The 27916-nt window shown below is 35.3% G+C and overlaps 1 protein-coding gene across 1 annotated transcript; it reads left to right on the top strand.

Moving 5' to 3' along the window:
• Positions 1–3: 3 nt before the first annotated feature.
• Positions 4–18310, top strand: LOC122586493 (protein SUPPRESSOR OF QUENCHING 1, chloroplastic). The gene is made up of 28 exons (XM_043758476.1): positions 4–425; positions 779–879; positions 1027–1083; positions 1166–1260; positions 2466–2565; positions 3004–3062; positions 3658–3782; positions 4070–4199; positions 4465–4552; positions 5002–5080; positions 5265–5325; positions 5431–5506; positions 6374–6484; positions 6704–6799; positions 7076–7198; positions 7644–7841; positions 8205–8309; positions 8455–8519; positions 8747–8840; positions 9385–9542; positions 9744–9793; positions 10116–10237; positions 10669–10776; positions 11392–11484; positions 16736–16772; positions 17014–17261; positions 17541–17690; positions 17941–18310. Exons 1-28 carry the CDS (start codon positions 65–67, stop codon positions 18103–18105), a joined length of 3255 nt encoding a protein of 1084 aa, XP_043614411.1. The 5' UTR covers positions 4–64; the 3' UTR covers positions 18106–18310.
• Positions 18311–27916: the final 9606 nt, after the last annotated feature.

Here is a 27916-nt window from a genome sequence, read left to right as displayed (position 1 = left end):
AACATGAACAACACTTGATCCAAACTGAAACTCGCACTCACAACCCGCCACACAAAACACAAAAATGTCCTTACAACTCTTACCAAATCCACTGAAATCATCATCGTCCTCACACTTCACAAACTTATTATCGACTTCTCGGTCTTTCCATAACCCCCGCACTTTCAATCTCCAATGGCGGTCAAAGAAAGTGATTGCAATGTTACCAACAACTACTGGGCCCACCAGTTCAAGATTGAGGGTGAGAGCGAGGGCTGTTGCGAATGTGACGGAAACCGAATGGGGGAAAGTGGGTGCGGTTTTATTTGATATGGATGGAGTGTTGTGTAACAGTGAAGAAACATCAAGGTTGGCTGCTGTTGATGTGTTTAAGGAAATGGGTGTTCATGTTACTGTTGATGACTTTGTTCCCTTTATGGGCACCGGTAAGGGTTTTCATTTTTATTTTTTTCAATATATTATATATATGTGTGTGTGTAAACAATAAAACTTGCTGCTTATGGATTATATACATTTAAGAACCAGCATGACACTAAATGGCAGTAAATTGTATAAGTATTGCAACATAGCAGAAGTCGTAATTGCTACTAAAATGTGATTAAAAATCTTTAACTCAGAAAAATCGATGTACACAAGTTTTGTGGGAAGAGATAGGGGGTGTAAAGTGATCACTTCTGTATCTCAAGTGCAGTTTCAGTGGCAATTTTTAATCCCTAACTTTTACTTTATGTTGCCAAACCTCCTGGTTCCTATTTGAGTATTCTTAATATTGGACCAGGTGAAGCAAATTTCCTTGGTGGAGTTGCTATTGCAAAGGGTGTTGTTGATTTTAATGCTGAGGCAGCTAAGAAGCGTTTTTTTGAGATCTATATAGATAAGGTGACTGAACTACAATATTCTTTCAATGCTTAGATATGCGTTGAAAACTTTACTTCAGCCGCCCTCAAATTTCAGTAAGTTTATCCTATTGTGCGAAAGAGGATTTTGGATGTTGTTTTCTGATGTCAAAAGTTTGATATTGTGTAGTATGCAAAACCAAATTCTGGAATAGGTTTTCCTGGTGCACTTGAACTAATTACCGAGGTATTTTTTGATATCATCAGATACAAATATGATTTTCTTACATGTTTTCCTCAGTGAATATTTCCTGATATGATTTTAACAGTGTAAAAACAGTGGCCTCAAAGTAGCGGTTGCATCAAGTGCTGACAGAATCAAAGTTGATGCTAACTTGGCTGCTGCTGGCTTACCATTGTCTATGTAAGTCTCCTTCAGTAGATTTATCTGCTTTGATGTAACTGTTACTTAATAATGACTTGTATTCTTTAGTAGTTAAGTTATCAAATTTGTTGTTAGGAACAGGTTGCACAGCGGAAACAATAAACAAGAAAAATAAAAGATACAGAGAATTAGCATGGTATCTTACACAGTGTGTGTGAACTAATCCACGGCTGCAACTAGGGATTTTATCAGCTCAGTACAACTCCGAGAATTAAAATTACAGTGACCATAATATATAGATGACAGATTAAGGTTTAAAACTTGGTGAACAAGAAAACCTAACAAGCCCCCCTAAACACTTCAACAAAATTCCAGCCCTAAGGCCAAAAGAAGCCAAAGGTCTTTAAAAATCGACATTTGTAACGATAAACACTCGACTATTAAGATAAAGGGAGCTTCATATTCAACTTATGTACGATTTCAGTCATAGTTTTTGGTAATTATTATTCTCCATGTGTAACATTGAAGTGAATTGTCATTCGTGTGCTAGATGGTTATATATACAATCATAACTCCCATTTATATTTATATAGTCAAACAATTACCAATATGCTAAAATCTGGTGGATACCTTTTCTAGGACCTCATGTAGCTATAAGATGTAGCAATTCAGTTGTCAAAGATATCTCAGTCTAAATTGATGGGCTTTAATAATTCTATAGTCTCTCTGTTCATGCATTCACGCTTTTGTTGGACATTGTACTCAAGGTTGTTAATATTGTGAAAATGTTTCTTTCGTTATGTAATTGGTGGCTAAAAAGATAAACTTTAACTTTAAATCTCTGTAGCTAGATTACATAGGAGAGTTAAATGAGATTAAAAAGTAAAAGAGGCGATACCTTCTAAACCACCTAATGCAACCAAGATCAAGTACTTGCTTAGAGAAGAATAGAGGATAATATACATGTTACGGGATCAAGCATATTATATAGATACAACTGCTGTTCAAAAAAAGTAAAGCATAATATATAGATACAACAGATACTCTATATATCTTATTCCCTTTGACAGGGGTTAGCAGTCCATTATTATATGTTTATCCCAAGTCTTGTACTTTATTGTTCTGTTTTCTTGGTCTTTTTGTTATTGCAAACTTAGGACTAAGGGTTTAAATAGTTACATAATGTGGTAAGTTTATAATAGCCAAGAAAGCTTTTAGCATTGATCTTATTTTCTCAATGTCAGGTTTGATGCCATTGTCTCGGCTGATGCTTTTGAAAACCTGAAACCTGCTCCTGACATATTCATCGCTGCCTCAAAATTTTTGAATACCCCCCCAAGTGAGGTAAAGTTCCGTTGTGAGTAATTTGACCTTTTGTGGTTCATGGTATTATTTCCCATTGTATTCTATTCCCTGTAATGAGTCTCTCTATTCGGGGAATATTTTACTTTTAATCTTGTATTCGGGAAATTTTAATATACTCCCATACCAATTTAAATGTCCACCCCTAAGAAACTTTTAAGAAATAGACATTTATTACCTTTTCAGGTTACAAAATGAGCACATACCACTAAAAGTATTTGAATACAGCTGTCGTAAAATCGACTGCCTTTTTTGTCTTTTTGTCTATTTTTTACTTTTTTGTGTGTGTTTGATTATTAAGGGTAAAAATGGATTTTATGCATCTACTGTTTTTTTTTTGCTATCTTTGGTATATGTAATTTATAGCTTGAGTAGTTCTATGTTCAATTCTTTTCAAACATTTTTCATTTATTTTCCCAGTGTATTGTAATTGAAGATGCATTAGCTGGTGTGCAAGCAGCCAAAGCTGCACAAATGAGGTAGATGTCCTTGAAATTCTACTCAGTTATTGTTATAACTAAATTTGTCAAAATTCTACTCAGTTATTGTTATAACTAAATTTGTCAGCACTTAATGTTCATAGTGTTGTTGCTTTTATTGGTTCGCTCTTGCAAGCGATTCTCTTGTTTCAAATGGCCACACAAGATTTACTTATTACCAACTTTTTATCTTTGTCTCTTTAAACACTGGGATATTGTTGGAAGTGGCACTTTAAATCCAATTACCTAAAATGTGTACGTTTGACTTGGATTCTATCTCCAACATGCTTAAATAGGTTAAATATAAAAACTTAGCTGAATATTGAACGGCTCAAATGGGTCAAAACTAGCCGAAATGAATTGAAATGCTTACAACCTCATGAATTAAATAAAGCTTGTCTTTTGTGTAGTTTTTGCAATCATATCAATACATTATTAGTTATATATCGAACTAAGAGAATAGAAATGAAATGTTGGTGGATCAATCTGACTCCTAAAGGTGTTAGTGTGTACCTGTATCCAACCTGCTCAGTTTGCCACCTCTAGTTAAGGTAGCATTATAATTTATAACCGTGCATGCTTCTTCTGATTGCAGATGCATAGCTGTGACAACAACTTTGTCTGAAGATACTTTGAAGGAAGCTGAGCCATCACTAATCAGAAAAGAAATAGGAAATATTTCACTTAATGATATTCTTGGTGGTGGCTCTAGTTACATTAGTATGTAGTTCTGAAATTGATATTGTAACTTCCTTTTTTCATCCAATTCAGTACTCTGCTTTTTTAATTTACATCCTACTCCTGAAACAGTTGTTTATGCTTTGTAATGGATGTTCTTTAAATTTGGTTTTCTTTCTCTTTTGTGCTGAATAACACGAAGATTACTTGATCTTCCATTTTATATTTGCTCTGTGATTTGATGATTTGCTTCTAGCTGTTATTACTAAGATATGTTTATTAATGTGATAATTTATTTGGTCTTATGTAGTTCATGATGAACATTGCAGATACAAAGATGCAGGTTTCTCAATCCATAAACAATACTGCAGAAATCCCATCAGAGGCCAAGAAGAACAGCGATGGTGGGTCATTCCAAGATACATATTCTACCAATGATATGGTCTTCTCTCCTGGCGGGTAAGAGAGTTCCAAAATCGTACAACTCCAATAGGTTTATCTATCAATCTATGATAATACTTCAACACAATTTGTTCATTCTGGACTCTTATCTTCACCTCTTCTTTTTGTACTACATATATTAAACTAGTTATTATGATACGGTGTATTGTATAATGTTTATGGCAGTTATCTTGGTTATGTTTGTCGTGTGAAATGTGCTAAAGGCTATTCAATAAATCTTCGTTTTTTTATAGAAAAGGTTGCAGGACTAATTCATAAACAGGTTTCAGGGTTCTCGGCGACAAATTTTGAGATATGGAAGCTTGGGAATTGCACTATCTTGTCTCTATTTTACCATTTCAAACATAAAGGTAGAACCTATGCATTAAATTCAGAGATCTAAGAGGGAACCCAAGTTAAAACTGGAGGTGGCTATTTCAATCAATTACATACAAGTATGTTGACTTATGTTCTATCTTTAATGGGTCAAAAGGGGAAAGTCATCTAAGAGTATTAAAAAGCATAAGACCTACTAAATGACTTTACTTGAACACTTATTATAATCAATTACATTGCATAATCATAATCATATTTTATACATTAGTTATTTTTCAAAGCAAAAAAGACAAAAATGGGTGCTTGGGGATCGGATGTCCCCTTTTGAACAGACCTCAAAATCATATTCTTTGACTTGGTACTGAACCAACCTGACCCATCAATTTAGCCACCTCTACTTAGAAGGGTAATAGCTGGCATTTTAAGAAATAAAAAAGGAAGGTACATAATGCCAGAACTATTCTGAAACTTGCTATTATTGCAGGCTATGCAATATGCATCACCAAAGGCTATATGGAACTTGTTATTTGGAGGAAACAATCCACCCTTTGGACAGAGTGAAGGTATGAGTATGTGGTGGAAGCTTGATCATCTTGATGATATCTGCATCCATTTGGAGGAAACAATCCACACTATGTTTCATCATTAGTTTTCTGCATGGTTATGTTTGCTAGTTTGCTACTGTAAATCTTAATATGGAAACACATTTTTTTCTTCATTTCTCAATTAGCTTCCACTGTTATGCAGATGGAACTCGTTCTTCACGAATCCAGCAATTTATTAATTATATATCAGATGTAGAAAGCAAGTAAATGCGGCATCCCCTTTGCTTCCTACAATATGTCTCATTGATATATTATAATATCTTCTCCATTATACTTTGATTGAACGCTGTCCGTTTATGTGTTTTAAGGGGAAGCACAACACAAGTTCCGGAGTTTCCATCTAAACTTGATTGGCTGAACACAGCTCCTCTTCAGCTTCGTAGGGTAAGGAATATGTCGTTCATGTTTTCTATTGTTTTTGAAATTGCTCCTGCTAATTGAGTGTACTTCTAATTTGACTCAGTTTTATCTTGCCTTTGAGTTTTTTTTTTGCTAATTCTCTTTATATACTATGTATACTTCTATAACCGAACTATTTTATAATGCATATGACCTTAAAAATTTCAAGAACTTCTATGTAAGGTAAGTAACTAATACACCAAAAAAGTTATTAATTTTATTTTTACTATTCATCAAAATTTATTTCAAATTATTTGATTATAGTAAGATTAACCAACACCAATATAAAAATGTCTTCAAGATTTAAATCCGTTGCATTGCGTGTGTATTCTTCTTCTAGTAATGTATAAAGCATTTGGGTATTGTCTCAAAATATCAAATTAAGAATACCAAGATTATAAATACGTCGCATTGCGAGGGTATTCTTCTTCTAGTAATGTTTATATGGCAAGATCGTTTATATGCAAGATTCAAATCAATTAATATTTTTAACAATAATCAAAAAGTTTCATTGGATAAATATCTTAAGTCATCTCTTCCACCATCACTACCACCGTTTACAGCCGGTGGTAGGTAGATTTGGTCACTGTTACCCTTAGAAGCATCTCTTTGCTAAAAATTTGATTTTCAAATTTTGAAAAGTTGAGAAACTGTCAACTTACAGGTAAAATTCTTGTACATTACACCATAGAATAAAAAACGTGTTTTAAAAGTTTTACATACTTTGATCTTGATTTCAGTTTTGGAGGTACATATTTTTACCTTCAAAGCCAACGGCATTAATTTCTATAGAGCCTCAATATTGGAAGTGCATAGTGTAAAATGCTTGTTTTTAATTCTTTCTTCCAATAGGATTTAAAAGGAAAGGTGGTTCTACTCGATTTTTGGACCTATTGCTGTATAAATTGCATGCATGTGCTCCCAGATTTGGAGTTTTTGGAGAAAAAGTACAAAGACATGCCTGTAAGTTTCAGCAAATTTCCTTTTCAAGTATTTTAATTTATCATATCTTCTAATAAGGGGACGTTAATTTAGCTTTCATGTATAATGGTAGACAAAGTTCAAGGATGCTAAACATACTTATGCTTGTAGATTTAACTAGTCAAATTTATTTTGAGTTATGGTATACTTTCTATTTCTAAAACTTTATAATGACATATCTATCATTTTTGTGTGTCTAAGTTCACTGTCGTTGGAGTGCACTCTGCCAAGTTTGATAACGAGAAAGACTTGGAAGCGATTCGGAATGCTGTATTGCGCTATGGAATAACTCATCCAGTAAGCTATTATTTTGAACTGGATAATGTCACTGACACATAGATACGGTTTTTGGTAATGTAAGCCATCCTTAAATTTGAGAAAATGCTATTGCATGCTTGTTTTGTGCTGATATCCGAAGCAATGCTCTTAGCTTTCATATTTGCTCTTTCTTTTTCTCTTATTCCTTTTTCCTTTTTTTTTTTCTCTTTTTTTTGGTCCATTGAAGAAATATCATCTTTTTCATTTGGCATGTTTTATAATGACCATTTGAACCTTTTGGTATATTTGTACCAGGTTGTCAATGATGGAGATATGTATATGTGGAGAGAGTTAGGCATTAATTCATGGCCAACGTTTGCTATTATCGGGCCAACTGGTAAGCTCCTTGCACAACTGGCTGGTGAAGGCCGACGGAAGGTATATATTTTTATGTTGCAGTATCTTTGTTAGAGACAGTGCATTATACTTGTAATGTGTAGAAATATATAACAAATCAGCAAGCAACACAAATGAAAGCGTACACACACAGTAAGACTTGGATTGCTACTTGTGTGAGTCTCGATTGAGATACCCCATTTGTAGTTCTTTGGTCAGTTTAATGAAAATGAACCCAAATTCTATCCAATTTGTAAGTTTTGGGTATCTATTTTACTCTTATAGGCCACTTCAATCTTTTTGGCCCATTTATATTTCCAGAAAAAGTCTGCCATTAATGATTCTATAAATGGATCCTTCCTGGCTATAAATTGTTTAATTTCCTTTCTTGTACAAATCATAGAATAGATTTGTTAGCATGAACAAATGGGATATGTTATTGAAGTGGTAATATATTTTTTGCATTTTATTTAATGAACCCCAAAAGGATCTTGATGATTTGGTGGAGGCAGCTCTCATATTCTATGGTAGAAGAAAGTTATTGGATAGCTCGCCAATTCCTTTGAGTTTGGAAAAGGATAATGATCCCCGTTTGTTAAAGTCACCGTTGAAGTTTCCTGGTAAACTGGCAGTTGATGTCTTCAACAGACGGCTTTTCATTTCAGACAGTAATCATAACCGAATAGTAGGTTACTGCTTTCTCTCTATACACATGCGTGCATACATATGTACATACATATATGGTGGTCACATTAATGTTATGAACTTTCTGTAACAAATCCTGATAATCAAGATAATAGGTTCTAAATAGCTATAACATTCATAGAAATAAATAGATAATTTAGGTAAAATAATTTCATATAAACAACCCGCAATACCATGTGCATTGAAATGTTTATTGAACAAGTGTTTGTAATTAAAACGTTCTCTCTCAACATTGTTCACGATATCATCCATCATTTCCACGTTATTCAGTCGTATACTAGTGTTGTTTGCTGGGAATATGGATAAGTTTTATAAACTAACCGTAAGTTGGACTGAGTTTCAGGTGGTAACAGATCTAGATGGGAATTTTCTAGTTCAAGTTGGGAGTACAGGAGAAGAAGGTCTACGTGATGGCAACTTTGACAATGCAATGTTCAATCGACCACAGGTCACACTCACTCATGTGTCAGTTTTTATATATTCTATATTTGGTAGGCTTGAATGTCTTTTAGATTTCATAATTTGTAGTGGTTTTGCTGACGGAATAGGGGAAAAGTAAACAGAAAATAGTAACTGTTTCCATGTTTATGCAGGGTCTGGCTTACAATGCCACGAAAAACCTACTCTATGTTGCAGATACAGAGAACCATGCTTTGAGGTAGCATAATTTATGAAATTTGCAGTTTTTTGGTGATTTGTTTTCTTTCTTCGACTCTAGATTCAATCTGGATCCTTTAATGGGAATTTCCATTTGACATAAATATGGAAGAATGCCTGCCCTTAGGTTTTGCTTTATTTGAGGCATCTTTATGTCAAATGGAAATTCCCATTGAAGGATATTGTTGCTTACTAACTTGTATACAAAATCTCTATTTGCTTTTGCAGGGTGATTGATTTTGTTAATGAGAGTGTGCAGACTTTGGCTGGAAATGGCACCAAAGGTTCAGATTACAAAGGGGGAGGAAAAGGGACTAGTCAGGCAAGATTAAAGAATATATTAGAAGCATCCATGAAACAAATACGTAATTTCGTATGGTATACATAAAAGGACAGAAAAAGTTAGTATTATAGCTCCCATATATGTTAATGTGTTTGTGTTGTAAGATACATAGGATATCTCAGTATATAGTATTTCCTTTAATCGGTTATATTTCAGGCTTTTGGTGCATCTAGTAGCGTATGCATTTCATGTTCCGGCATTTTGATCCATCAAAAAGATCAAATCTATTACATTGAGGAATTGATCATTCTCAAATATGAAACATATTTCCATATGGCTAGAATTATCAATACCCAAGATTATATGGAAATAGGTTTATTATAAAATTACTTTATTATATTATTATTATCATTGTAACTACTGTTTTATGAGTATTATTGCTAATAATGAAGGGGATCTGGACAATCATTATTATTTGGATTCTATATTGCAAGAATATATTGGCTACTAGTATATATGATTTATGTTTACATCAACTACTACATAAGCATTATCATAAACTTTTTATTACTATGATTTACAGCTTCTGAATTCCCCATGGGATGTGTGCTTTGAACCTGGAAATCAGAATGTGTATATTGCAATGGCTGGCCAGCATCAAATCTGGGTGCATAGTACATTAGATGGAGTTACAAGAGCTTTCAGTGGTGATGGTTATGAAAGAAACTTAAATGGTTCAAGGTAATACACAAAAGTTTTCTTTCTTTTGTCATCAATAAACATTTGATTGATGTTCAGACAATTTATTGAACTAATAGTAAGACTTTGCATCTTTTCTGAATATGGTTTGTGTTATCTGCTTTAAAACATCTTTTATGTGTTAACTTAATTATAGAAGCTCTTATTTTTACATTCTTATTGGCCTTTTTTCAATTGAAACAGCTCCTCAACAACATCATATGCACAGCCATCTGGACTTTCTTTATCACCGGGTACATATTTAAGATTCAAATTTTATTAGTGCACTATTTTGAGCTTTATGAGTCACTTGAGTGTGTTTTTAAGTAGTGCAGACTCTATGAGCCGCATGAATATTTTGTTGTACTATGAGGCGTAATTCTCTGCCTCTGTTAGCTTAATTATCCTTTCTTCGGGAAATCGTAAGTTTTAGAATGATTAGATGGCTGGTGGTTAGATCAAATGAAAAAGAAATGAGGACTTTATAATCTCTTAAACATATATAGCAGTTGATTGCAGTGAAGGTTTTGAACAAAATATCAACGTAATTTAATACTTGACTGTTTCTTTTTGTAGATTTGAAAGAGGCATATATTGCTGATAGTGAGAGTAGCTCCATCCGGGCACTCAATCTTCAAACAGGAGGATCAAGACTACTAGCTGGTGGTGATCCTGTGTTTTCAGACAACTTGTTCAAGGTATGTCGGTTTTACCTGAAACACTTGTCTGAAATACTGAAAGAGGCATATGATTGTATGTTTTTTTCTTCCTTTTTTTAGTGATCGTTTTGAATTATCCTGTCATTTGAAAAATATGTTGTATGAGGTTTGTTCATTATAAAAATATACTTGATGACTTACCAAAGGGCTTCTAGCCTAGCGGTGAGTGAGTTCTCCGACCAACCGAAAGGTTGTGGGATCCCACAAGAGACAAATGTGTGGATTATTATTTGGCATTTGTTGATATCTTACCTTTGTAAAAAAAACACTTGATGACTTTCGACCTGTTTTTGTTTAAGCTAACCCATTACTGATAGGTAATAACCCTTATGAATTGGTCAATCTTGCTAGCTTTGCTCTGTAATACATTTCTTCTACTCAGGCTCTGTTGAATCTTGTTACTATTTTAGTTTGGAGATCACGACGGAATTGGTTCAGAAGTACTTCTTCAACACCCGTTGGGCGTCTTATGTGGAAAAGATGGTCAGATATATGTGGCAGATTCTTATAATCACAAGGTACTTACAACTTAGATGCCATCATCCAAAAAGGAAAAAACAAACTGAAGACCATGAAAAGCACTGTAATGGTAAATTGTTTGCATGGATGCTAATTATCAGCTCCATTCTTTGATCGGATTGACCTCTTGGGAGTTTGGTGTATCATTTACTTTTGGAATGAAAAAAAAAACTACTTTCAAACTTTTAAGTTGAACAGCGAACCTAATCGTATAGTGGTTCACTGAATATCAAAAGAAAACAGTTAGACAGAATTGTAGTTTCATTCGTATTAAATTACATAATTCTGGACTAATAATCATGAAAACTCTGATAGGTTTTTTGGACAGTCGAGACCCCTTTGTTGGGTCTTTTGCTAAGCTTGACTGCTTGAGTGGGGACTTCATTGTTGGCATATAAAGACAATTTGAAAGAATGACTTGATATCCCATTATATAGAGTGGACCACACCTGGAGTCGTTTTAATTTAGTATTTACTTTTTCAGTAATAAAGCTTAGGGTCAGGGTTCTAGACATGGATGAACTAAATTGAGTCTTAGAATATTGAGATATCTCTACTTCTTGAATTGTAGGAACTATCTTGCTATTTGAGTTTATCAACATTCTGAATTGCAGATAAAAAAGCTAGATCCCGCAACCAAAAAGGTAACTACGTTAGCAGGCACTGGGAAAGCTGGCTTTAAGGATGGAGCAGCTTCATCATCTCAGGTCGGTATACAAGTACTTAGTAAAATAGAATATCTAACTAATCGAAATGCTGCGTAAACCCTCTGAATATAGTCGACAGAAATGCATATTTAAGCTTAAATTTGGATTTCGGTACATAGTAGTGATTAATTGATATGGCTTTCGATTTAGTTGTTCATAATCATCGTGTCAAGCAGCTTAATTCTTGAAAATGTTTCTATCTAAAAGTGTTAGCACTTCAGTCTCATGATGCTGTATATTTCTTTTTGTCGATTAAAATTATTGGATTCACCCACAAGATTCCAAATAACTATGGCCAAATCCCCCACCCACACACCCCATTTTTCATGATCAAATCTCTGTCACAATCAGTATAGTGGATAATTCTGGTAGGTGTCTTTACACCTCAAGATTTGTAACTGACTCTTTTAAATTTAGGGTTTCTTGCAATGGTAAAGTACTTCATTCTTGATAGAATGTAATCCTTGAAATTTCATTGATCTCTCAATCCCTATAAATATTATAAGTCTCTCCTTATTATCAGGAAGAGATGTATATCAATCCAATATACATCATTATCTAAAAGAGTATAATATCTAAATATAAATATAAATATTTTATTCTATTACAACCCCTTAGTCGAAGCGAGAAGAGGCCGAATACCAATCTAAAATCTTCGAATAGAACCTGAGGAAGTCCTTTGGTGAAGTTGTCAGCAATCTGAAAACTAGCTGGTACATTAAAACGAATTTTACCACGTTGCACCAATTCACGAACAAAATGAATGTCTAGCTCAATGTGCTTGGTGCGTTGATGCTGAACCGGATTACTTGAAAGATACACTACAGTGATCTTATCACAATAAACCAAGCTTGCTAAAGGGTGATGTAACTCTAAGAGAAGGTTACGGATCCATCAAAGATCAGCAACAACATTAGCAACACCCCAATATTCAGCTTTTGCACTAGATCTAGAAACGACTGCTTAGACGACCAAGATAATAAATTAGGACCCAAATAAACACAGTATCCTGGAGTGGAACGGCGTGTCTAGACAACCAGCCCAATGCGCATCTGTGTATGCACGTAATGAGAACTCCTTGAATGGCCCAAGAGTTAAGCCAAGAGACGAGGTGCCCTGAAGATACCGAATGATGCGTTTTTACGCATTCCAATGATCTACCCGAAGAGAGTGCATATGCATGCATACTTGCTGAACTCCATAGCTAATGTGAGGTCTAGTCTAGTGAATGTGAGGTGTTAGGAATAAACTACACACACACAAACAAGAACCAGAAAATAACAAGAAGGAAGGACACGAGAGATTTAACGTGGTATCTCACACTAAACTGTGTGAACTAATCCATGGGCTGCAACTAGAATATTTTATTAAAGCTTTTTGCCTCTCACTCTCGTGAGCGGGGGTTAAGTTGACCACAGGTTTCTTGACCATGTAGTCAAGATCTAAGAGAAGCCCGTGCAGTTGCCAAGGGGGTCGGTCGGCCAAGTATTGTTGATTTCAAGTTGTTGTAATCATTGGGAAAACCTGTAATAACATGCATCACAAGATCTTTGTATTTCACTAGTTCGCCAATATTTACAAGGGCATCAACATACTCTTGTGCTCGAGTAAGATAATTAGACGTTGATTCACCTTCCTTCATTTGAAGTTGGAGGAGTTGAGATTTAAGGGTATATTTCCGAGACGAGGTTTGTGGGGCATATGCGCAAGCAAGGGATAACCACAGTTCACGTGAAGTACTTCCTTGTACATGTTGGAATGATGCTTCAGACACGGTAGACATAATGAGCATGCGTGCATGGGCATCATTAGATAACCAAACCGGATGATTAGGGTTTGGTTGTGAAGTGGATGCAGCATCTGTCTTTTTCTTGTATTGTTGGAGACGAACATGGAATTGTGCCATTTATCTACCCAAATAAACCATGTGTGGTGAAGAAAGCCTCAAGCATGGATTGCCAATATCCATAATTAGTTGGAGATAGTTTGAAGGCAAATTTGTGGGAGTTGTGGATAACCACAGTTCACGTGAAGTAATTCCTTGTACATACGAGCATGCGTGCATGGGCATCATTAGATAACCAAACCGGATGATTAGGGTTTGGTTGTGAAGTGGATGCAGCATCTGTCTTTTTCTTGTATTGTTGGAGACGAACTGGAATTGTGCCATTTATCTACCCAAATAAACCATGTGTGGTGAAGAAAGCCTCAAGCATGGATTGCCAATATCCATAATTAGTTGGAGATAGTTTGAAGGCAAATTTGTGGGAGTTGTGGATAACCACAGTTCACGTGAAGTACTTCCTTGTACATGTTGAAATGATGCTTCAGACACAGTAGACATACGAGCATGCGTGCATGGGCATCATTAGATAACCAAACCGGATGATTAGGGTTTGGTTGTGAAGTGGATGCAGAATCTTTGTCTTTTTCTTGTATTGTTGGAGACGAACATGGAATTGTGCCATTTATCTACCCAAATAAACCATGTGTGGTGAAGAATGCCTCAAGCATGGATTGCCAATATCCATAATTAGTTGGAGATAAGTTTGAAGGCAAATTTGTGGGAGTTGTGGATTGCTAAGAGTAAGTTATATTTTTTGTTTTTTTTTTAATTTTAAATTTGGGTTTCGGCGGCGGTCAACGGCGGCAAAAGTAAAATCAAGGTGGTGGGTTTTGACTGGAATTCGTCGAGGATGACAACCATGGTCACAGTGTACAGTAACGCGTTGGAAAAACGAGTCGATTGGCCGGGATTTTGAATTTTCCAGCGATAAGAGAAGGCAGCGCTTGGCGGTGCGTCTAAGCTCCGGGGTTCGTGAAGTTTTTGGGTTTTTCTCGGAAATTGATTTCGAGTATATTGGTAGTGGAGGTGTCGGGATTTTGAATTTTCCAGCGAGAAAAGAAGGGAGCGCGTGGCGGTGAGTCTAAGGTCCTGGGTTCGTGAAGTTTTTGGGTTTTTCTCGGAAATTGATTTCGAGTATATTGGTATTGGTAGTGGAGGTGTCGTTTAACTTGAAGATATAAAAGGTTTATCGAAGTTGGCCGAATTTTGTTGATTTTTAGGGTTGTTGGTCGGAATTTTGTGGCCGGAAATTATGTCTGGATTTTATGGCTCCGATACCATCAAAACCTTGTAGGATATTGTATTGATTTATGATTATGAGGATTACAAGAGGTTGGATTTATCTATTAACCTAGTACATGGAAATTATTACTATGGAAACCGATAAAATAGAAACTAATATTATCTTAATATGTCTTGAGTAATAGCAGCAAAGGTGGTGGGATAGGTGAACTTGGAGACATGTGTAGGATCAAGAGTGTAGAGATCCCCGGAGCTATTGCATTGTAGGATAGGGGTCTGGGTCTTGAGATCCTTTACAAGAAAACCAAAAGGGTCAAATTCTACAGATACATGATTGTCAGTTGTAAAATGACGCAGTGAAAGCAAATTTTTGATAAGAGAAGGTGCATACCGGACATTCTTTTAGTTTAAAATGAGGAATGGGACAAGGTAAAGTCTGGTTACAGTGTCCATGTACGGGTATGGTGTTACCATTACCGACAACTATATTACGTGACATGCCATTATTAAAATAAGACGAGAAATTAATTAAGTTAGAGGTCATATGATTAGTCGCACCTGTGTCCATTCTCCAGTTCTGATGTTGGTGATTTAGTGACATGTGATAAAGAGCCTAATTGATGCAGTTGGCATTTGATAGTCTGTGGAGGAAGAACTTTGGCTAGCTGCATAGTTGTGGCCTGGGCGTGGGCCAAGCTATCCTGGACCAGAGGTGTTTTGCTTTTGGCAGTGGGGTAAGGACAAGGTGGGACGGTCCAAGGAGCCCAATGAGGGTTAGAGAATGTAGCATGTGGTCCAGCCCAATACAGGTATGGAATGCTCCACTGCTGACCATTGTTCCGCTGCTCACCATTATTCCATTGTTGACCTTGAGATGACTGAGAGTAACCACGACCTCTATTTGTGTTCCCCCGGCCACGGCCACGACTGCGACCACGACCACGATTGGCTAAGTCATTACGAGTTTCTGGTACTGTTCTACGATCACGGTCACGGTCCCTATCACTTGTGGCATTGAGCGCGCTACCAGCAACCTAAGCCGATTGATTTGCTTGATTGATTTTGCGAGTCTCTATCGTACACATCCGAGAGCGAGTGTCATAAAATCCTGGTAGCGGCTTTGTTTGTTGTATGATCGATGCAGCAGCTTCTTATTGCTCTGTGAGTCCGGTAAGTATCTGGAGAACAAGTTGTTCCTCTGTAATGGCTGAACCGACATTTATAAGCCGGTCAAAAATCACTTTCATGGCCTGACAGTAAGCGGACATGGAGGTGAACTGGTCGAGACGTGTAGTGGCGAAACGGTTGAGATCAATTGTCTGAGTAGCTTTAATATCCTGAAACAAATTTTCAAGGGCCGTCTATGCATCAAACGCTGTTGTATCTGGTTTCATGATGGTGGGCAGAAGATCAGTTGACGGAAGAAGAGGAGGCAGTGGGTCGAGTTTGTAGGTGATCAAAAACTTGGATAGAGTTTAAGGGTGATAGGGATGAAGGTACGTATATTGGATAGAGTGACTGCTGGATGAATTTGTGCAGCCATGAGGAAGGAAGAGAGATCTGGGGAAATTTTAAAAAAAATTGATAGAAGAGAGAGTGAAGAGGATCGGTGTTAGGGTTACAATTAGATATTATACTCTTTGAATCTAATTTCTGTTTTAGGGCTCTTAATTTTTAAAACCACAAACAAGGGACTTAGTGATACATATTTTGTCGCTAATGAGATAATCTATTACCTCTTTGTCCTAGGAATTACTTATGTTTTTATTTCTATTGAGGGCACTACACTTCTTATCGTCATGTTTCAAAAAGCCAATAATACATTGCTACAGATTTTCTGTTACTTTTTAAGAGGCTATGTTACTAGTTTTTGATGGAGCCAATAGCACGAGGCGTCAAATAAACTGAAGTGTAACAGCCTAAAACGTAAATGAGCGTACACTAATTTATGTTTGCTACAGTGAACCATAAAACTACCACCAAACTTACTGCATAGGCCTCAGTTTCTGTTTTCTCTATATACCTTTATCTATAGGTAATGGTGAACCATATCTTTTGTTTATTATCATCAATGTTGGTTTGTTCTTCCCTCTCTTAATCTCTTATTATGTATTTTTGTTTATATTTAAAACCATGTCATTTATTTATATGTTGATTTTGCAGTTGTCAGAACCATCTGGAATTGTTGAAGCTGATGCAGGTGATACACTATTCGAATTCTTCTAAACTTATCCAGTATTGTATTTTTGTTTGAAGGTCCTTCGTATATGAGCTGAAGCGCAATAAAAATTAGCAATCAATGATGTGGTGATAAAATCTGATTAAACATTTGTTAACACGTGATTGCTCATTTTTCATGTTTAATGCTTTGATTAGTTGATATTTACATGCAACTTCCACAACTGGGGATTCACCATTTCATTTTTGGATATAACTTCCAGGGAGACTATATATAGCTGATACAAACAACAGTCTAATTAGACATTTGGATCTCAAAAAACAAGATGCACAACTTGTAACTCTTGAGCTAAAAGGTGTTCAGCCTCCTGCACCAAAATCTAGATCCCCAAGGCGCCTTAGAAAACGAACTTCGGCCGACACAGTAACAGTTGTAGTTGATGGTGCTTCATCTTATGAGGGTGATTTAAATGTTGCCATATCAGTACCCGAAGGGTATCATTTCTCTAAGGTTCTCTATCTCTCCCTGTATATTTTGGTGATCCTGAACTCTGTAAGTTATTAAAGGTTGCAACTTGGGCAAAACAAACTGGTTGGGAGTTTGTATTTAGTTGATATGGGTAGACCGTAAACATATTTTGTCCATTTTATTAAATTAATTGTATAGATATTTTGTGTTCTGAATATTAATTATTAAAATAATGAACTAGTTTCTTAAAAGAGAGATTTTGCAGGCAGTATAGGCATTAAAGTACATAATAGGTAAACTTCAACTTCTTTAAAAATGCAGGAAGCACCCTCCAAGTTTAGTGTTGAAATTGAGCCTGAGGACGCAGCTATCGTTGATCCCTTGGATGGCAGTCTCAGTCCAGATGGAACTGCACGTCTACATTTTAAAAGATCCTCTCCTTCAGCTACAATGGGTAGGGTTAATTGTAAGGTATGTGATCCGTTACCAAGTAAAATTCTTTAGTTAGTTTCTTAAACAAAAGTTAATCGGTTTCTTGACCATGTAGTGGTTGAATGACGATAACCTCGATTTCATGTCGACAGTTTACTATTAGTCGAATATAAAAGTACTATTGAGAAAAACAAAACAATTAAATCTTCGGGATGAAACGCAAAAACTAGTTTATCTGGAATGTCTTGTGTAACTTGGTAGGTTTGGTAATATATATACATGGCTGCAGGTATACTACTGTAAAGAAGACGAAGTTTGTTTATACCAGTCCCTCGTTTTTGAAGTGCCTTTTAAAGAGGTATTGCCAGAAAATACCCCACAAGAAATCAAACTTCCTTTTGTTGTGAAGCCAAAATCACCAGAAGGTAGTTTACAGCTACCAGTTGCTCAATGATCCACACATGCCAATCTGATGTAGGTTGTTCTCCACGGAGTGTAATTCTTGTATAATCATATGTACGTATATGAGGAAGATTTACTCATCCATTCAAGTCAATTATCATAATATACTACTATCTAATAGGATATCATTGTACAGAATTACATCATATGAACAAATGAACCATATATACATGTATACTTATGTCTTTTTTTTTAAATCTCTGAACTATCTAATCTACCTTCTTTATTCATTAATTTAAATATCTCTACCTAATAAACCTATAATACATTTAAATTTCAACCATTCATTTTTCACTCTCTTTTAAATTTCAACTGCTCATTTTTTTTTCTTTCCTCTATACATCATATTATTCCTCTAATTTATTCAAAATTTTTTATTTCAAAAAACCGTATATCGATAAATTATAAAAATTATGTGGGTATATTTAAAATTCCACGCTCTTTCATTAGAGATGTCATTCGATATACTTTCGATGTTTTTTTAAATCTGAGGGCGGAGCCCGTACAGCTAAGACTTTTGACTATCACACTCTATGACTTCTCACCTCCTATGACCTATCACCCCACCGTCACAATGCACGGGTACTTTATCTCATACATGTATAAAAGGATAGATGTGATTACACAAGCTTTTATTACACAAGCTTTTGTTTGGAATATATGTTGTTTGTTCTTTGTCTTTTGCTAACGACCTCTTCGTTTTGGTGGTGTCAGTTTTCCTCTTTCCAATGTTTGATGAGATTGACTTTAAATTAAGCAAGTTGTCTCTATTTTTATTCTTTCCGAATTTCATATATTAAAATCTAGTAAATTACCCCCGGTTAGTGGCGGTAACGAAGAATTAAAATAAAAGCATTATACAAAGTTTATACAATATCAGAAACAATCTTATGTCTACATGGATGGATGTGTCGTGTGTGTTGGGATAAACATGATTCGATTCGAGTGATAAACATCTTAGATCGTCTTGTGGAACCTGTAAGAGTATAAAGCATAATTGCTATTGATTTCGGGTTCTCATAACAAGATGATTAGGTAATAATTGGATGAATTCAGCTGATGTTATGCACGAATTAGATGAGGAAGACACATGAAATTAGTGAGGGATTAATGTCTCATTAACCTTAACTTAGGGTTTATGACTCTCTGTTTATAATGAGAGTATTTAAACATTCAACTCCTTTGGTGTTTAATGTGTGTAACATTAGTCCTCATAGTTTCAATCATCTAATGAGAAATCATATAGTACGTCTCTAAGAGTACATACACCCATTATATATTTACTAGACATAGGGATTTCAGATATAATGATAGATGATCAGTGACGGTCACATTGACGTGGTTCCAACATTCTCCCACTTGACCAAGCGATCATTTATCTATGAGTATTTAGTAAGTCCGGAATAATACTCATTTTGTTTTAAACTGAAATCATAGCCAATAAGTACAATCGTAGAGAAGAATATCAACTCAGGACTCCACTAGTCAAACCATGACTTACATTTAAAACTAATAAGCAATGATCAATTGACTAAGACAAATTTTGTTATATAATGTCTATACACTATTATGAGCTCGAAGTGTAACTAATAGACAAACAAAACTTGAATAGGGAGGAAATTTTTTATTAAAGTAATACTAATGACCAATAAGTACAACATGCTATCATAATACGTCTTTTAGTAAGCCTCATCTTCGACACGTGTCCTACGAAGATTTTAGGAGGAAGACATTCGGTCATTGGATCCACTTGCATATTATGTGTACTTATGTTCTCAATACAAAGAACATTTTCCTCAATCCGTTCATGTATAAACAAAAACTTTGTATCAAGATACATCTCAGCGCCAGTTGAACTGCTACTGTTCAAGAAAGTTACTGTAGATGAGTTATCACAATAAAGCTTCAATGGTCTAGTAATAAAGTTGACGATTTTTGAGTCCACTGACCAGGTTCTTTAACAAGATCTCATGATATGAAATTATGAACGTTCAGCCATCATGGTAGAGGTTGCAGTCAGTTTCTATATATGACTCCGTCAAAAGATAGGTTTGCCAACTAATCATAAATATACATTCAGAAGTAGATTTCTTATCGGAATTAGAACATCCTATTACTTCTAAGTTGTCACCTTTTCTATAAGTGAATATGTAGTCTTTGGTCCTTTGCGGATATCGTAGAACCTGTTTAAGTTGTTTTCAATATGCTAATTCGGGATTAAATAGTTAACTCCCAAGCATACCGGTAATGTAAGCGATATTTGAACGAGTACAGACCTGAGCGTACATAATGCTCTTAACTACTTAAGAGTAAGGTATCATCCTCATTTGCTCCTTTTAATCTCAATGATTGAACTTCAGAAACAATTACATACGTCTCCTTTTACTAATAGATCTATAGTGGGTGTGTAGTGCTGCATGTTATGGCGTTGTAAGATGTCTTCAATATAAGCCTTTTGAGAAAGACTCAGAACATCATTACGCCTGTCTCAGTATATTTCGATACCTATGACATAAGAGACAACACTGAGATCTTTTATGTCGACATCCTGCAAAAGGTAAATGCTTCGACTCACGCAACATAACCAAGTTGTTACTTACAAGTATATCATCCACGTGCAAAACAAGGATTGTAAATTTACTCCCACTGATCTTGAGATATGAATCTTTAAGAAGTCTTGTCCTTTTATGACTTCATTAAGCTTAAGGTACCATTTTAGTGGTGTTTGCTTCAACCTGTATATGGACTTTTTCAACTTGCAGATCATGTGGTTTTTACTTTCTGGAATATCATGTTCACATGTATCCCGTCTTATTGCAAGTTTCCATTCAGGAAAGTAGTTTTGACATCCATCTAATGTAATTCTAAATCATAATGAGATATGAATGTCATGACGATCCTTAAGGAATCTTTATGAGACAGGAGATAAGGTCTCTTGATAATCGATTCCTTCCTTTTGAGTAAAGCCCCTTCGCAACCAGTTTGGCCTTATAGCGTTTGACGTTTCCATTCAGGTCTAATTTGGTTTTGAAGATCCATTTACAACCTACGGGTTTGGATTCTTCAAGAAATTCAACCAAGTCCCAAACGTCATTATGCTTTATGGAATTAAGCTCTTAAAGTATGACTTTATTCCACTAAGTGGTCTGATCGCTATTAATGGCTTCTTAATAAGGAATAGGATCAATAAGCTTTCCAATGTCCTCAACTTCAGTTAAATAAGTTATGAAATCATCAAATGTTATGGCCTTGAGTAACCCAGATGATCACCTGAGTTGATTTTTAGGTTCAATAGCATTAATAGTAAAATGCTTCAGTATTAGTAGTATCCTTATTAGAAGGATTAGGATTTTGATTAGGAGAAGATGGATCACTGATAATAGGAGCAACGTTGGGTACAAGAGGAATTATCGGAGAAGTAATAATAACCGACGAGTGGTCCCCCTCGCTTCTTGTACTTTTTGCAAATCTTAAGTTATGATTTGTCATGCTTCCACTGATCTCTTAGTTCTCATGAAATGTGACATGCTAAGGAATGGCATGTCAATCCAGGAGTAGTCCGTATGTTCAAAGACATTGGTGGTTAATCACGCCACCCGGAGATACTCAAACCACGTAATTATGTTGCAAGGAGCCACCAAAGCAACCATATACGCACCCGCCGGGCAAGGGCAAGTACGGGTTAAGCTTAACACTTTCATATCATATACGAGCTCGGTTTACATCACATATAGTTTAGGTGTCCACGTTACCTAATCATCATCACATATCATCTTTTTACGTTTGGGCCCTTAAACGTGCACGTGTCATGGCAACTTAACAAGTCTAGTGAACTAGATGAATAAGCCATGTAGTCATGCACACTTTACATATCATCAACATATAACACATTTCACTTCATCTCAAGACATTACATAGCATTTCATAGCATATCATTACATCGCATGCATTGTTACATAACGTACATCATCATATATCATTGCATATCGTATATCATTACAACATTGCATATCATTTATCATCATAGATCGTACATCATTTCATATCATCTATCATCTCATGTCATATATCGTTGCAAAACACCTATTATCTCATATTATATTTCATTTCATCTATTAAGCATACATAGTATCTCATATCAGTACATATCATTGGGGTAGCATTTCAGGCTTCAATATGCATCTACATAGCCCATATCACCTCCCGTATAATCCCGAATACACATAAGCAAACAAGATTCCATTTGGGGAAGTTATTATATGAAAACTATGTTTTTGTCGAACCCTCAGCGTGTCAAAGTAGTGTATCTTACCTCATAGAAGAGCACAAAAAGATAACGTAAGTTACCGAGCTTTGCAAATATTCCCGACTACCTATAATCATTAAACGATATAATAAGCTAAACAAGTACCTACTTACTTTTGTTCATGAATCAAGCCTAAGTATCTATAAACATGATCCATGACAAAGCTTGATGCGTCGGACATTCGATTAATACTTTAAAGCTTACATAACTCGACGAAACTCGACATTCACTCACTAAATTAACCTTTCTGGAAACTTGACATCACAATCATCTTTTAAAAACATAACCATTAGAAAGTAGACTCTCTTACGATTCCGTGAATAGCTTATTTGTTAAAAACGGAGTTACGGTTCAAAAGTTATGGCCATTTGAAAATTCTGTCGCTGTTGCGTCGCACCCTACCAAGTTGCGTCGCAACTAAAGGTCACTATTTTCTAGTTGCGCAGCAGCTTAGTAGTTGCGGCGCAGCTAGCCCCGAATCTGCACAAACCTTATTGTTTAACCTCCAAAACTTAACCAAACACACCCCAAACGACCCATAACCTTATGAACGACTTTTGTACCTCAAAATTCACCATTTTAAGACCATAATGATGCAATGAAATCATTGATTAATCCTTACTTGATTTGCATCACATAATTAAACGCTTTAGGTCAACGAATCAACGTTTAAGACATCAATTGATCATCTAATGACCTAAATCAGTTATGGATCTGATTATATGATTGAAATAACATAAAATCAATGTTATTATACCTGGGATACCTGGAGATTACAAAGAGAATTCAAAAACTTGTTCAAAACACTCTTGAATCAACCAAACGAAGATGAAATCGAACAAGGAATTGATTATGGCAATGGGGAATGGTTAGGGCTCAAAGAGAAAAGGATATTATGAATGATTAGAAGCTAAAGACCTGCTCTTTGACCCTAATCCCGTTTTTGACTTTCACCCTATGTCAAAACTCGTCCCTAAGCTTCCAAACGTCACATTATTAGCCCTAAACACCTATATGAACTATATACAACTCAATAAACACTTTGAACACCTCTAAAGGCATATAACTACATCTTAAACACATTACTACGTCAATCAATAAGACATTCAAGTCTCACACGCATAACACATTAACTACATATAAGCTTTAAATTTAACATGGACGTAACGGACACGTTACGTTAACTTAACGACTCAAGTCAACCGTTAAATAAAAAGTTTGGGATGTTACATTATCCTTTTAGCGACATAAACTTTTGTTGAGGAGAACCAAACATGGTGTATTGGTTAATTATGTCATGTTCCTTTCAAAAGTTATGGAAAGGACCATGAGCTTGATCAATATCAGTATGTCAACTATAATACTTACCTCCATTATCTGATTTCATAACTTTTATTTTACGATCAAGTTGGTTTAAAACCAAAGTTTTAAGGTCAATAAAAGTCTCTAAGGGTTCAGATAAGATATAGGTGCAATTAATGCAAATAATCGTTAATGAATGTAATAAATGATGTATATCTTGAAATGAATGCGGGATAGGGGGCACTTATATCAAAGTGAATTATTTCCAACAAGTTGGAACTTGTAATGGCTCATTTCTTATCCCCTTTAGCCATTTCACCTTAGAGTCAGTAAATACATGTTTCAAAAATTACTAAAGTCAAGGGAATGTAATATTCCATCATTTATGAGTCGTATCATGCGAGCTCGTGAGATGTGGCTAAAGTGTTATGCCACAACATAGAGTAATTCTCTTAATTAGTTAGGTGATTTTGTCTTTGTTTTAGTTATGTCATCAATATTAGGAGACAACAAAGACTGTGAGAAATTATGATCTAGTTCTAACTTATATACAACAATCTATCCAAGAAACCAAGACCAAGGCTTCATTATTATGAGTAATGGCAATCTAGTCGTAACCATGAATTAATACATAACCTTCAAGATCTTAGACTAGAAAAATAGATACAAGGTTTCGAGAAATTCTCATTACACATAAGGTATCTACTAGTCTAATACACTTTCAAGTATATATGTAAATTATAAGTCTCCATTGTTTCGACATATAGGAGATCAACCCTTCCAACTGTAAGCTTTATTTGGTCATTTGATAGCTTCTAGATTGTATCGAACCCTCGTATAGAGTTGGGGGTACACGTGACACCTATAATCCCCTTCTTTTAGCCTAATTCTCCATCCTCATTAATCTTTTATTTTTTAAATATTTTTTATTATTAAATCTATAGGCCGACTTTATTATTAATAAAAAAAATCTTTTTATCTTTAAAAGTCTCCCAAAAGTTATATTCATCTATATACAACCTAGAAATAAACCCTCACATATCCTCAACAAAAACAAAAACCTACGACCAAAACAAAAAAGTAGTCATTTATCAAGAAGTCCACTCCCAAGAGGTTTTTTTTTAATATACTTTGTTCATATTTAATCATTGTTATTATTATTTAACATTAAATTCTTATGTTATTGTTATTACTATCTCTATTAATTCAGTTTGTTGTCCATTATAGGTTCATCATGGCTTCTTCTTCAATAACAAAAAATAGACCACATTAGTTCATCTTGAAAATCTTTTGCCAACACATGTTAACCATCATCTGCGACTCCGTGTTGTGTATGTATAGACTGTTTCGGAGTGGAACATCCCAAAGAAAATCAAAACGTTCGATATGGTCTTTGTTGATGAATTGGTATTCACTTTTCAAAAGTTATATATTTGTCTTTAGTTTTTCGTAATTATAGTCTAAAGTTGTACATTGTGTTTGTCTTAAGTTTAGATATAACAAATTACAAACTTTTTTATTTAATTTAATAAATGGCCAACCTTATTATTAATTAAAAACCCTTTTTATTTAATTTAGTCCTCTTTCATTGGAGATGCAATGCGCTATACATTTGACGACTTTTTAATTTTGAATTTTTTTTCCTCTTGTACATGTGTACCTACACATGTGTAGGATATTTTTTTCACATTTAGATTAGTAAATAAGTACACAACAATGAAGCTTAAAGGTGGAGCCCATCAAGAACTGTAACACCCCAAATATTTAAAGGTAAAAGAAATTAACTATTTTTCATAGTTATGACATTAAATTAATTTCCTAGTATTTTATTTTTGGATATGGGGTTAATTTAGTTAGAACTTTAACGGATGGCGGGTAAAAATACCCACAAAAAGAGAAGAGGGCGTGGCAAGCCCCTGATGTGCCAGCCATCTCACTTGTGATTAATCATTCTTCCACCCATTATTTTCTTCTTCTTTTTCATTCTCTACATGCATTTCCTTTCATTCTCTCAAAATCAAGCTAAATTTCTTCAAATTCAAAGATAAGAAACATCCAAAATAATCATCACCATCAAATAATCTTTATTCAAGAATTAAAAAGTTAGGGTTTGTGGGTTGTGGTGGTGGCCGAAAATTGAGAGAAAAAGGGGAAGGAATTGTGAATTGAAAACCCTAATCTATTGTCTTCCATTATTGAGGTATTGATTTCCCCTAATTTAGCTTCCATATTTCTTTTGAAATTAGGGTTCATGGAGTGAACCAATTTTGGGGGTTTTTGGTAGAATATGAATAATGGTTAATTTTTCTCAATTCCTTAGTTAACCTAGTTGTCATTGAGCAATGTGTTGTGTTTGATTATAAAATTGATAAGTTCATGTGAAAATCTTAGTTAATGAGAAAAGATGAATTTTACTAGTTATTGAAATGTGGACGAAAATGGTAGGATGAACTACCTAATGATGTTGATAAAGATGAAAGTAACTCAATGACAAATGGGTTGGATTTTGGGTTTATAAAAGGCTAGTGATTGAGTATGATTAGGTTGAGCTAGACAAGTTGTGAATGTAGGCTTATGCATTTATGATATGATTATAGGTTGAAGCTTGCTTGTGCTTATTCGTTTTAGCATTGTTGTCCTTTTTGCGGAGGAGGTGAGTATATTTGCATACTTTTATGTATATGTTGGATCAATTGACCAAACATGTTGAAGCCTTTTGTCCATGGTGGTGTCGACCACTATGTTGAAGTTTATTTGCCCATGTGTGGTAATTGATGCGGCGTTAGCCCATGTGGGGCATAGTATTTGTTGAGGCCTAAGAACCTCCGGGGCCTAAGAACCCCGATAGTTGATCTAATGAGGCCTAAGAACCTCCGGTGGCCTAAGAACACCGATAGATGATCATGATTATGTTGTTTAGCTTGTATGGATCCATATATGTGATGTTAGTGTGCAAGGTGAATATGTAAATGTGACATGACGATGCCATATGTTACATGTGAAAGTCCTTATACTTTGCCCTCCTTCGTATTCGTAAATGTATGTAAGTATATTCACTAAGCCTTTGCTTATATTTTAGTTGTTTACTTTTTTGTAGGTAGTTCCGGAAGAAGGAACTAGTGTGGTTGATTTGAAAGATTTAATAGAGCTTGAAGTTGTATTTTGCAAGACTTGAAGGTATTAGGTCATTCATGGATGAATGGCTAGCTTTGGATTTTAGAGGCTTAGAAGTCCCTTTCCTTTTGGCTCTTGATACATTTTGTGTTGATGGTCTTGCTTTTGTTAAAATGTGTAAATGGGCAGGTGTAAGTTTCAGCAAATTGTGAAGTTGTATTTGGACGAAAATAGCGTCAAATGGGTAAACGACCCATTTATGGTGTTCATGGGTTTTGAAACCGGACTAAGTTGTAAATATGTCTATAACGTGTTTATAATGTTGTTGGTAATCTCTGAAATGTGTTTTGTGAAGTTCGTTTTGAAAGTTGAAGGTCGCAAGTTCGATTTAGTGTCAAAAATGTTTTTAGGGTTGCTGATATGATGCCCACTGCGGCGCAGTGGGGGTGAGTGGTTTTCCTCGTCCAGAATTGTATTCTTCCCACTGCGGCGCAATGGGAGGGTGTCAAGTCCACTGCGGCGCAGTGGGGCTTTGTTCCTTTCTTTGCCGAGGCTTTCCACTGCGACGCAGTGTGGAGTGCTCGACCCACTGCATCGTAGTGGTGTTTAAAAAAAAAAAATTTGTATTTTCGATTTATCGAGTCTTGTCCTTTCAAGTTGGTATTAGAGCCAAGGTTTAAGGGATTTAGGTATTCTCTCGGGTAGAAAGTGCCTAGACTTAAACCTTTGTTAAGACTCGACATTAGGTGACCGAAATTTTATATGGGACCGAAAGACGCGTTTGATGATGCTAGTTTATCAACTTGCTAGTATTTAAAGCACAATAAGAAGCCGGCCTTATTTTGGTTGAAGTACTAACAATTTTATAAACTGACGGCATCGAACCTTAGGACGACTTAGTATAAAGTTATAGGTTTTGACTTTTAGCTCGAGAGAGATAGGGTGTATATTTAAATCAGTTTTACCTACTCTTATTATAGTATGGCTGAAAATCATAATGAAGAGGATATAGAAGAAACGAAGAGGAAGTCCTTTTTCCTGAGCATAACATGGACATCTCCGATCAAATAGGGAGAGCGTT

This window comes from Erigeron canadensis, chromosome 2, assembly GCF_010389155.1.
Source record: "Erigeron canadensis isolate Cc75 chromosome 2, C_canadensis_v1, whole genome shotgun sequence".
NCBI classification, from domain to species: domain Eukaryota; kingdom Viridiplantae; phylum Streptophyta; class Magnoliopsida; order Asterales; family Asteraceae; genus Erigeron; species Erigeron canadensis.
This window is presented reverse-complemented; position numbering and strand designations above follow the sequence as displayed.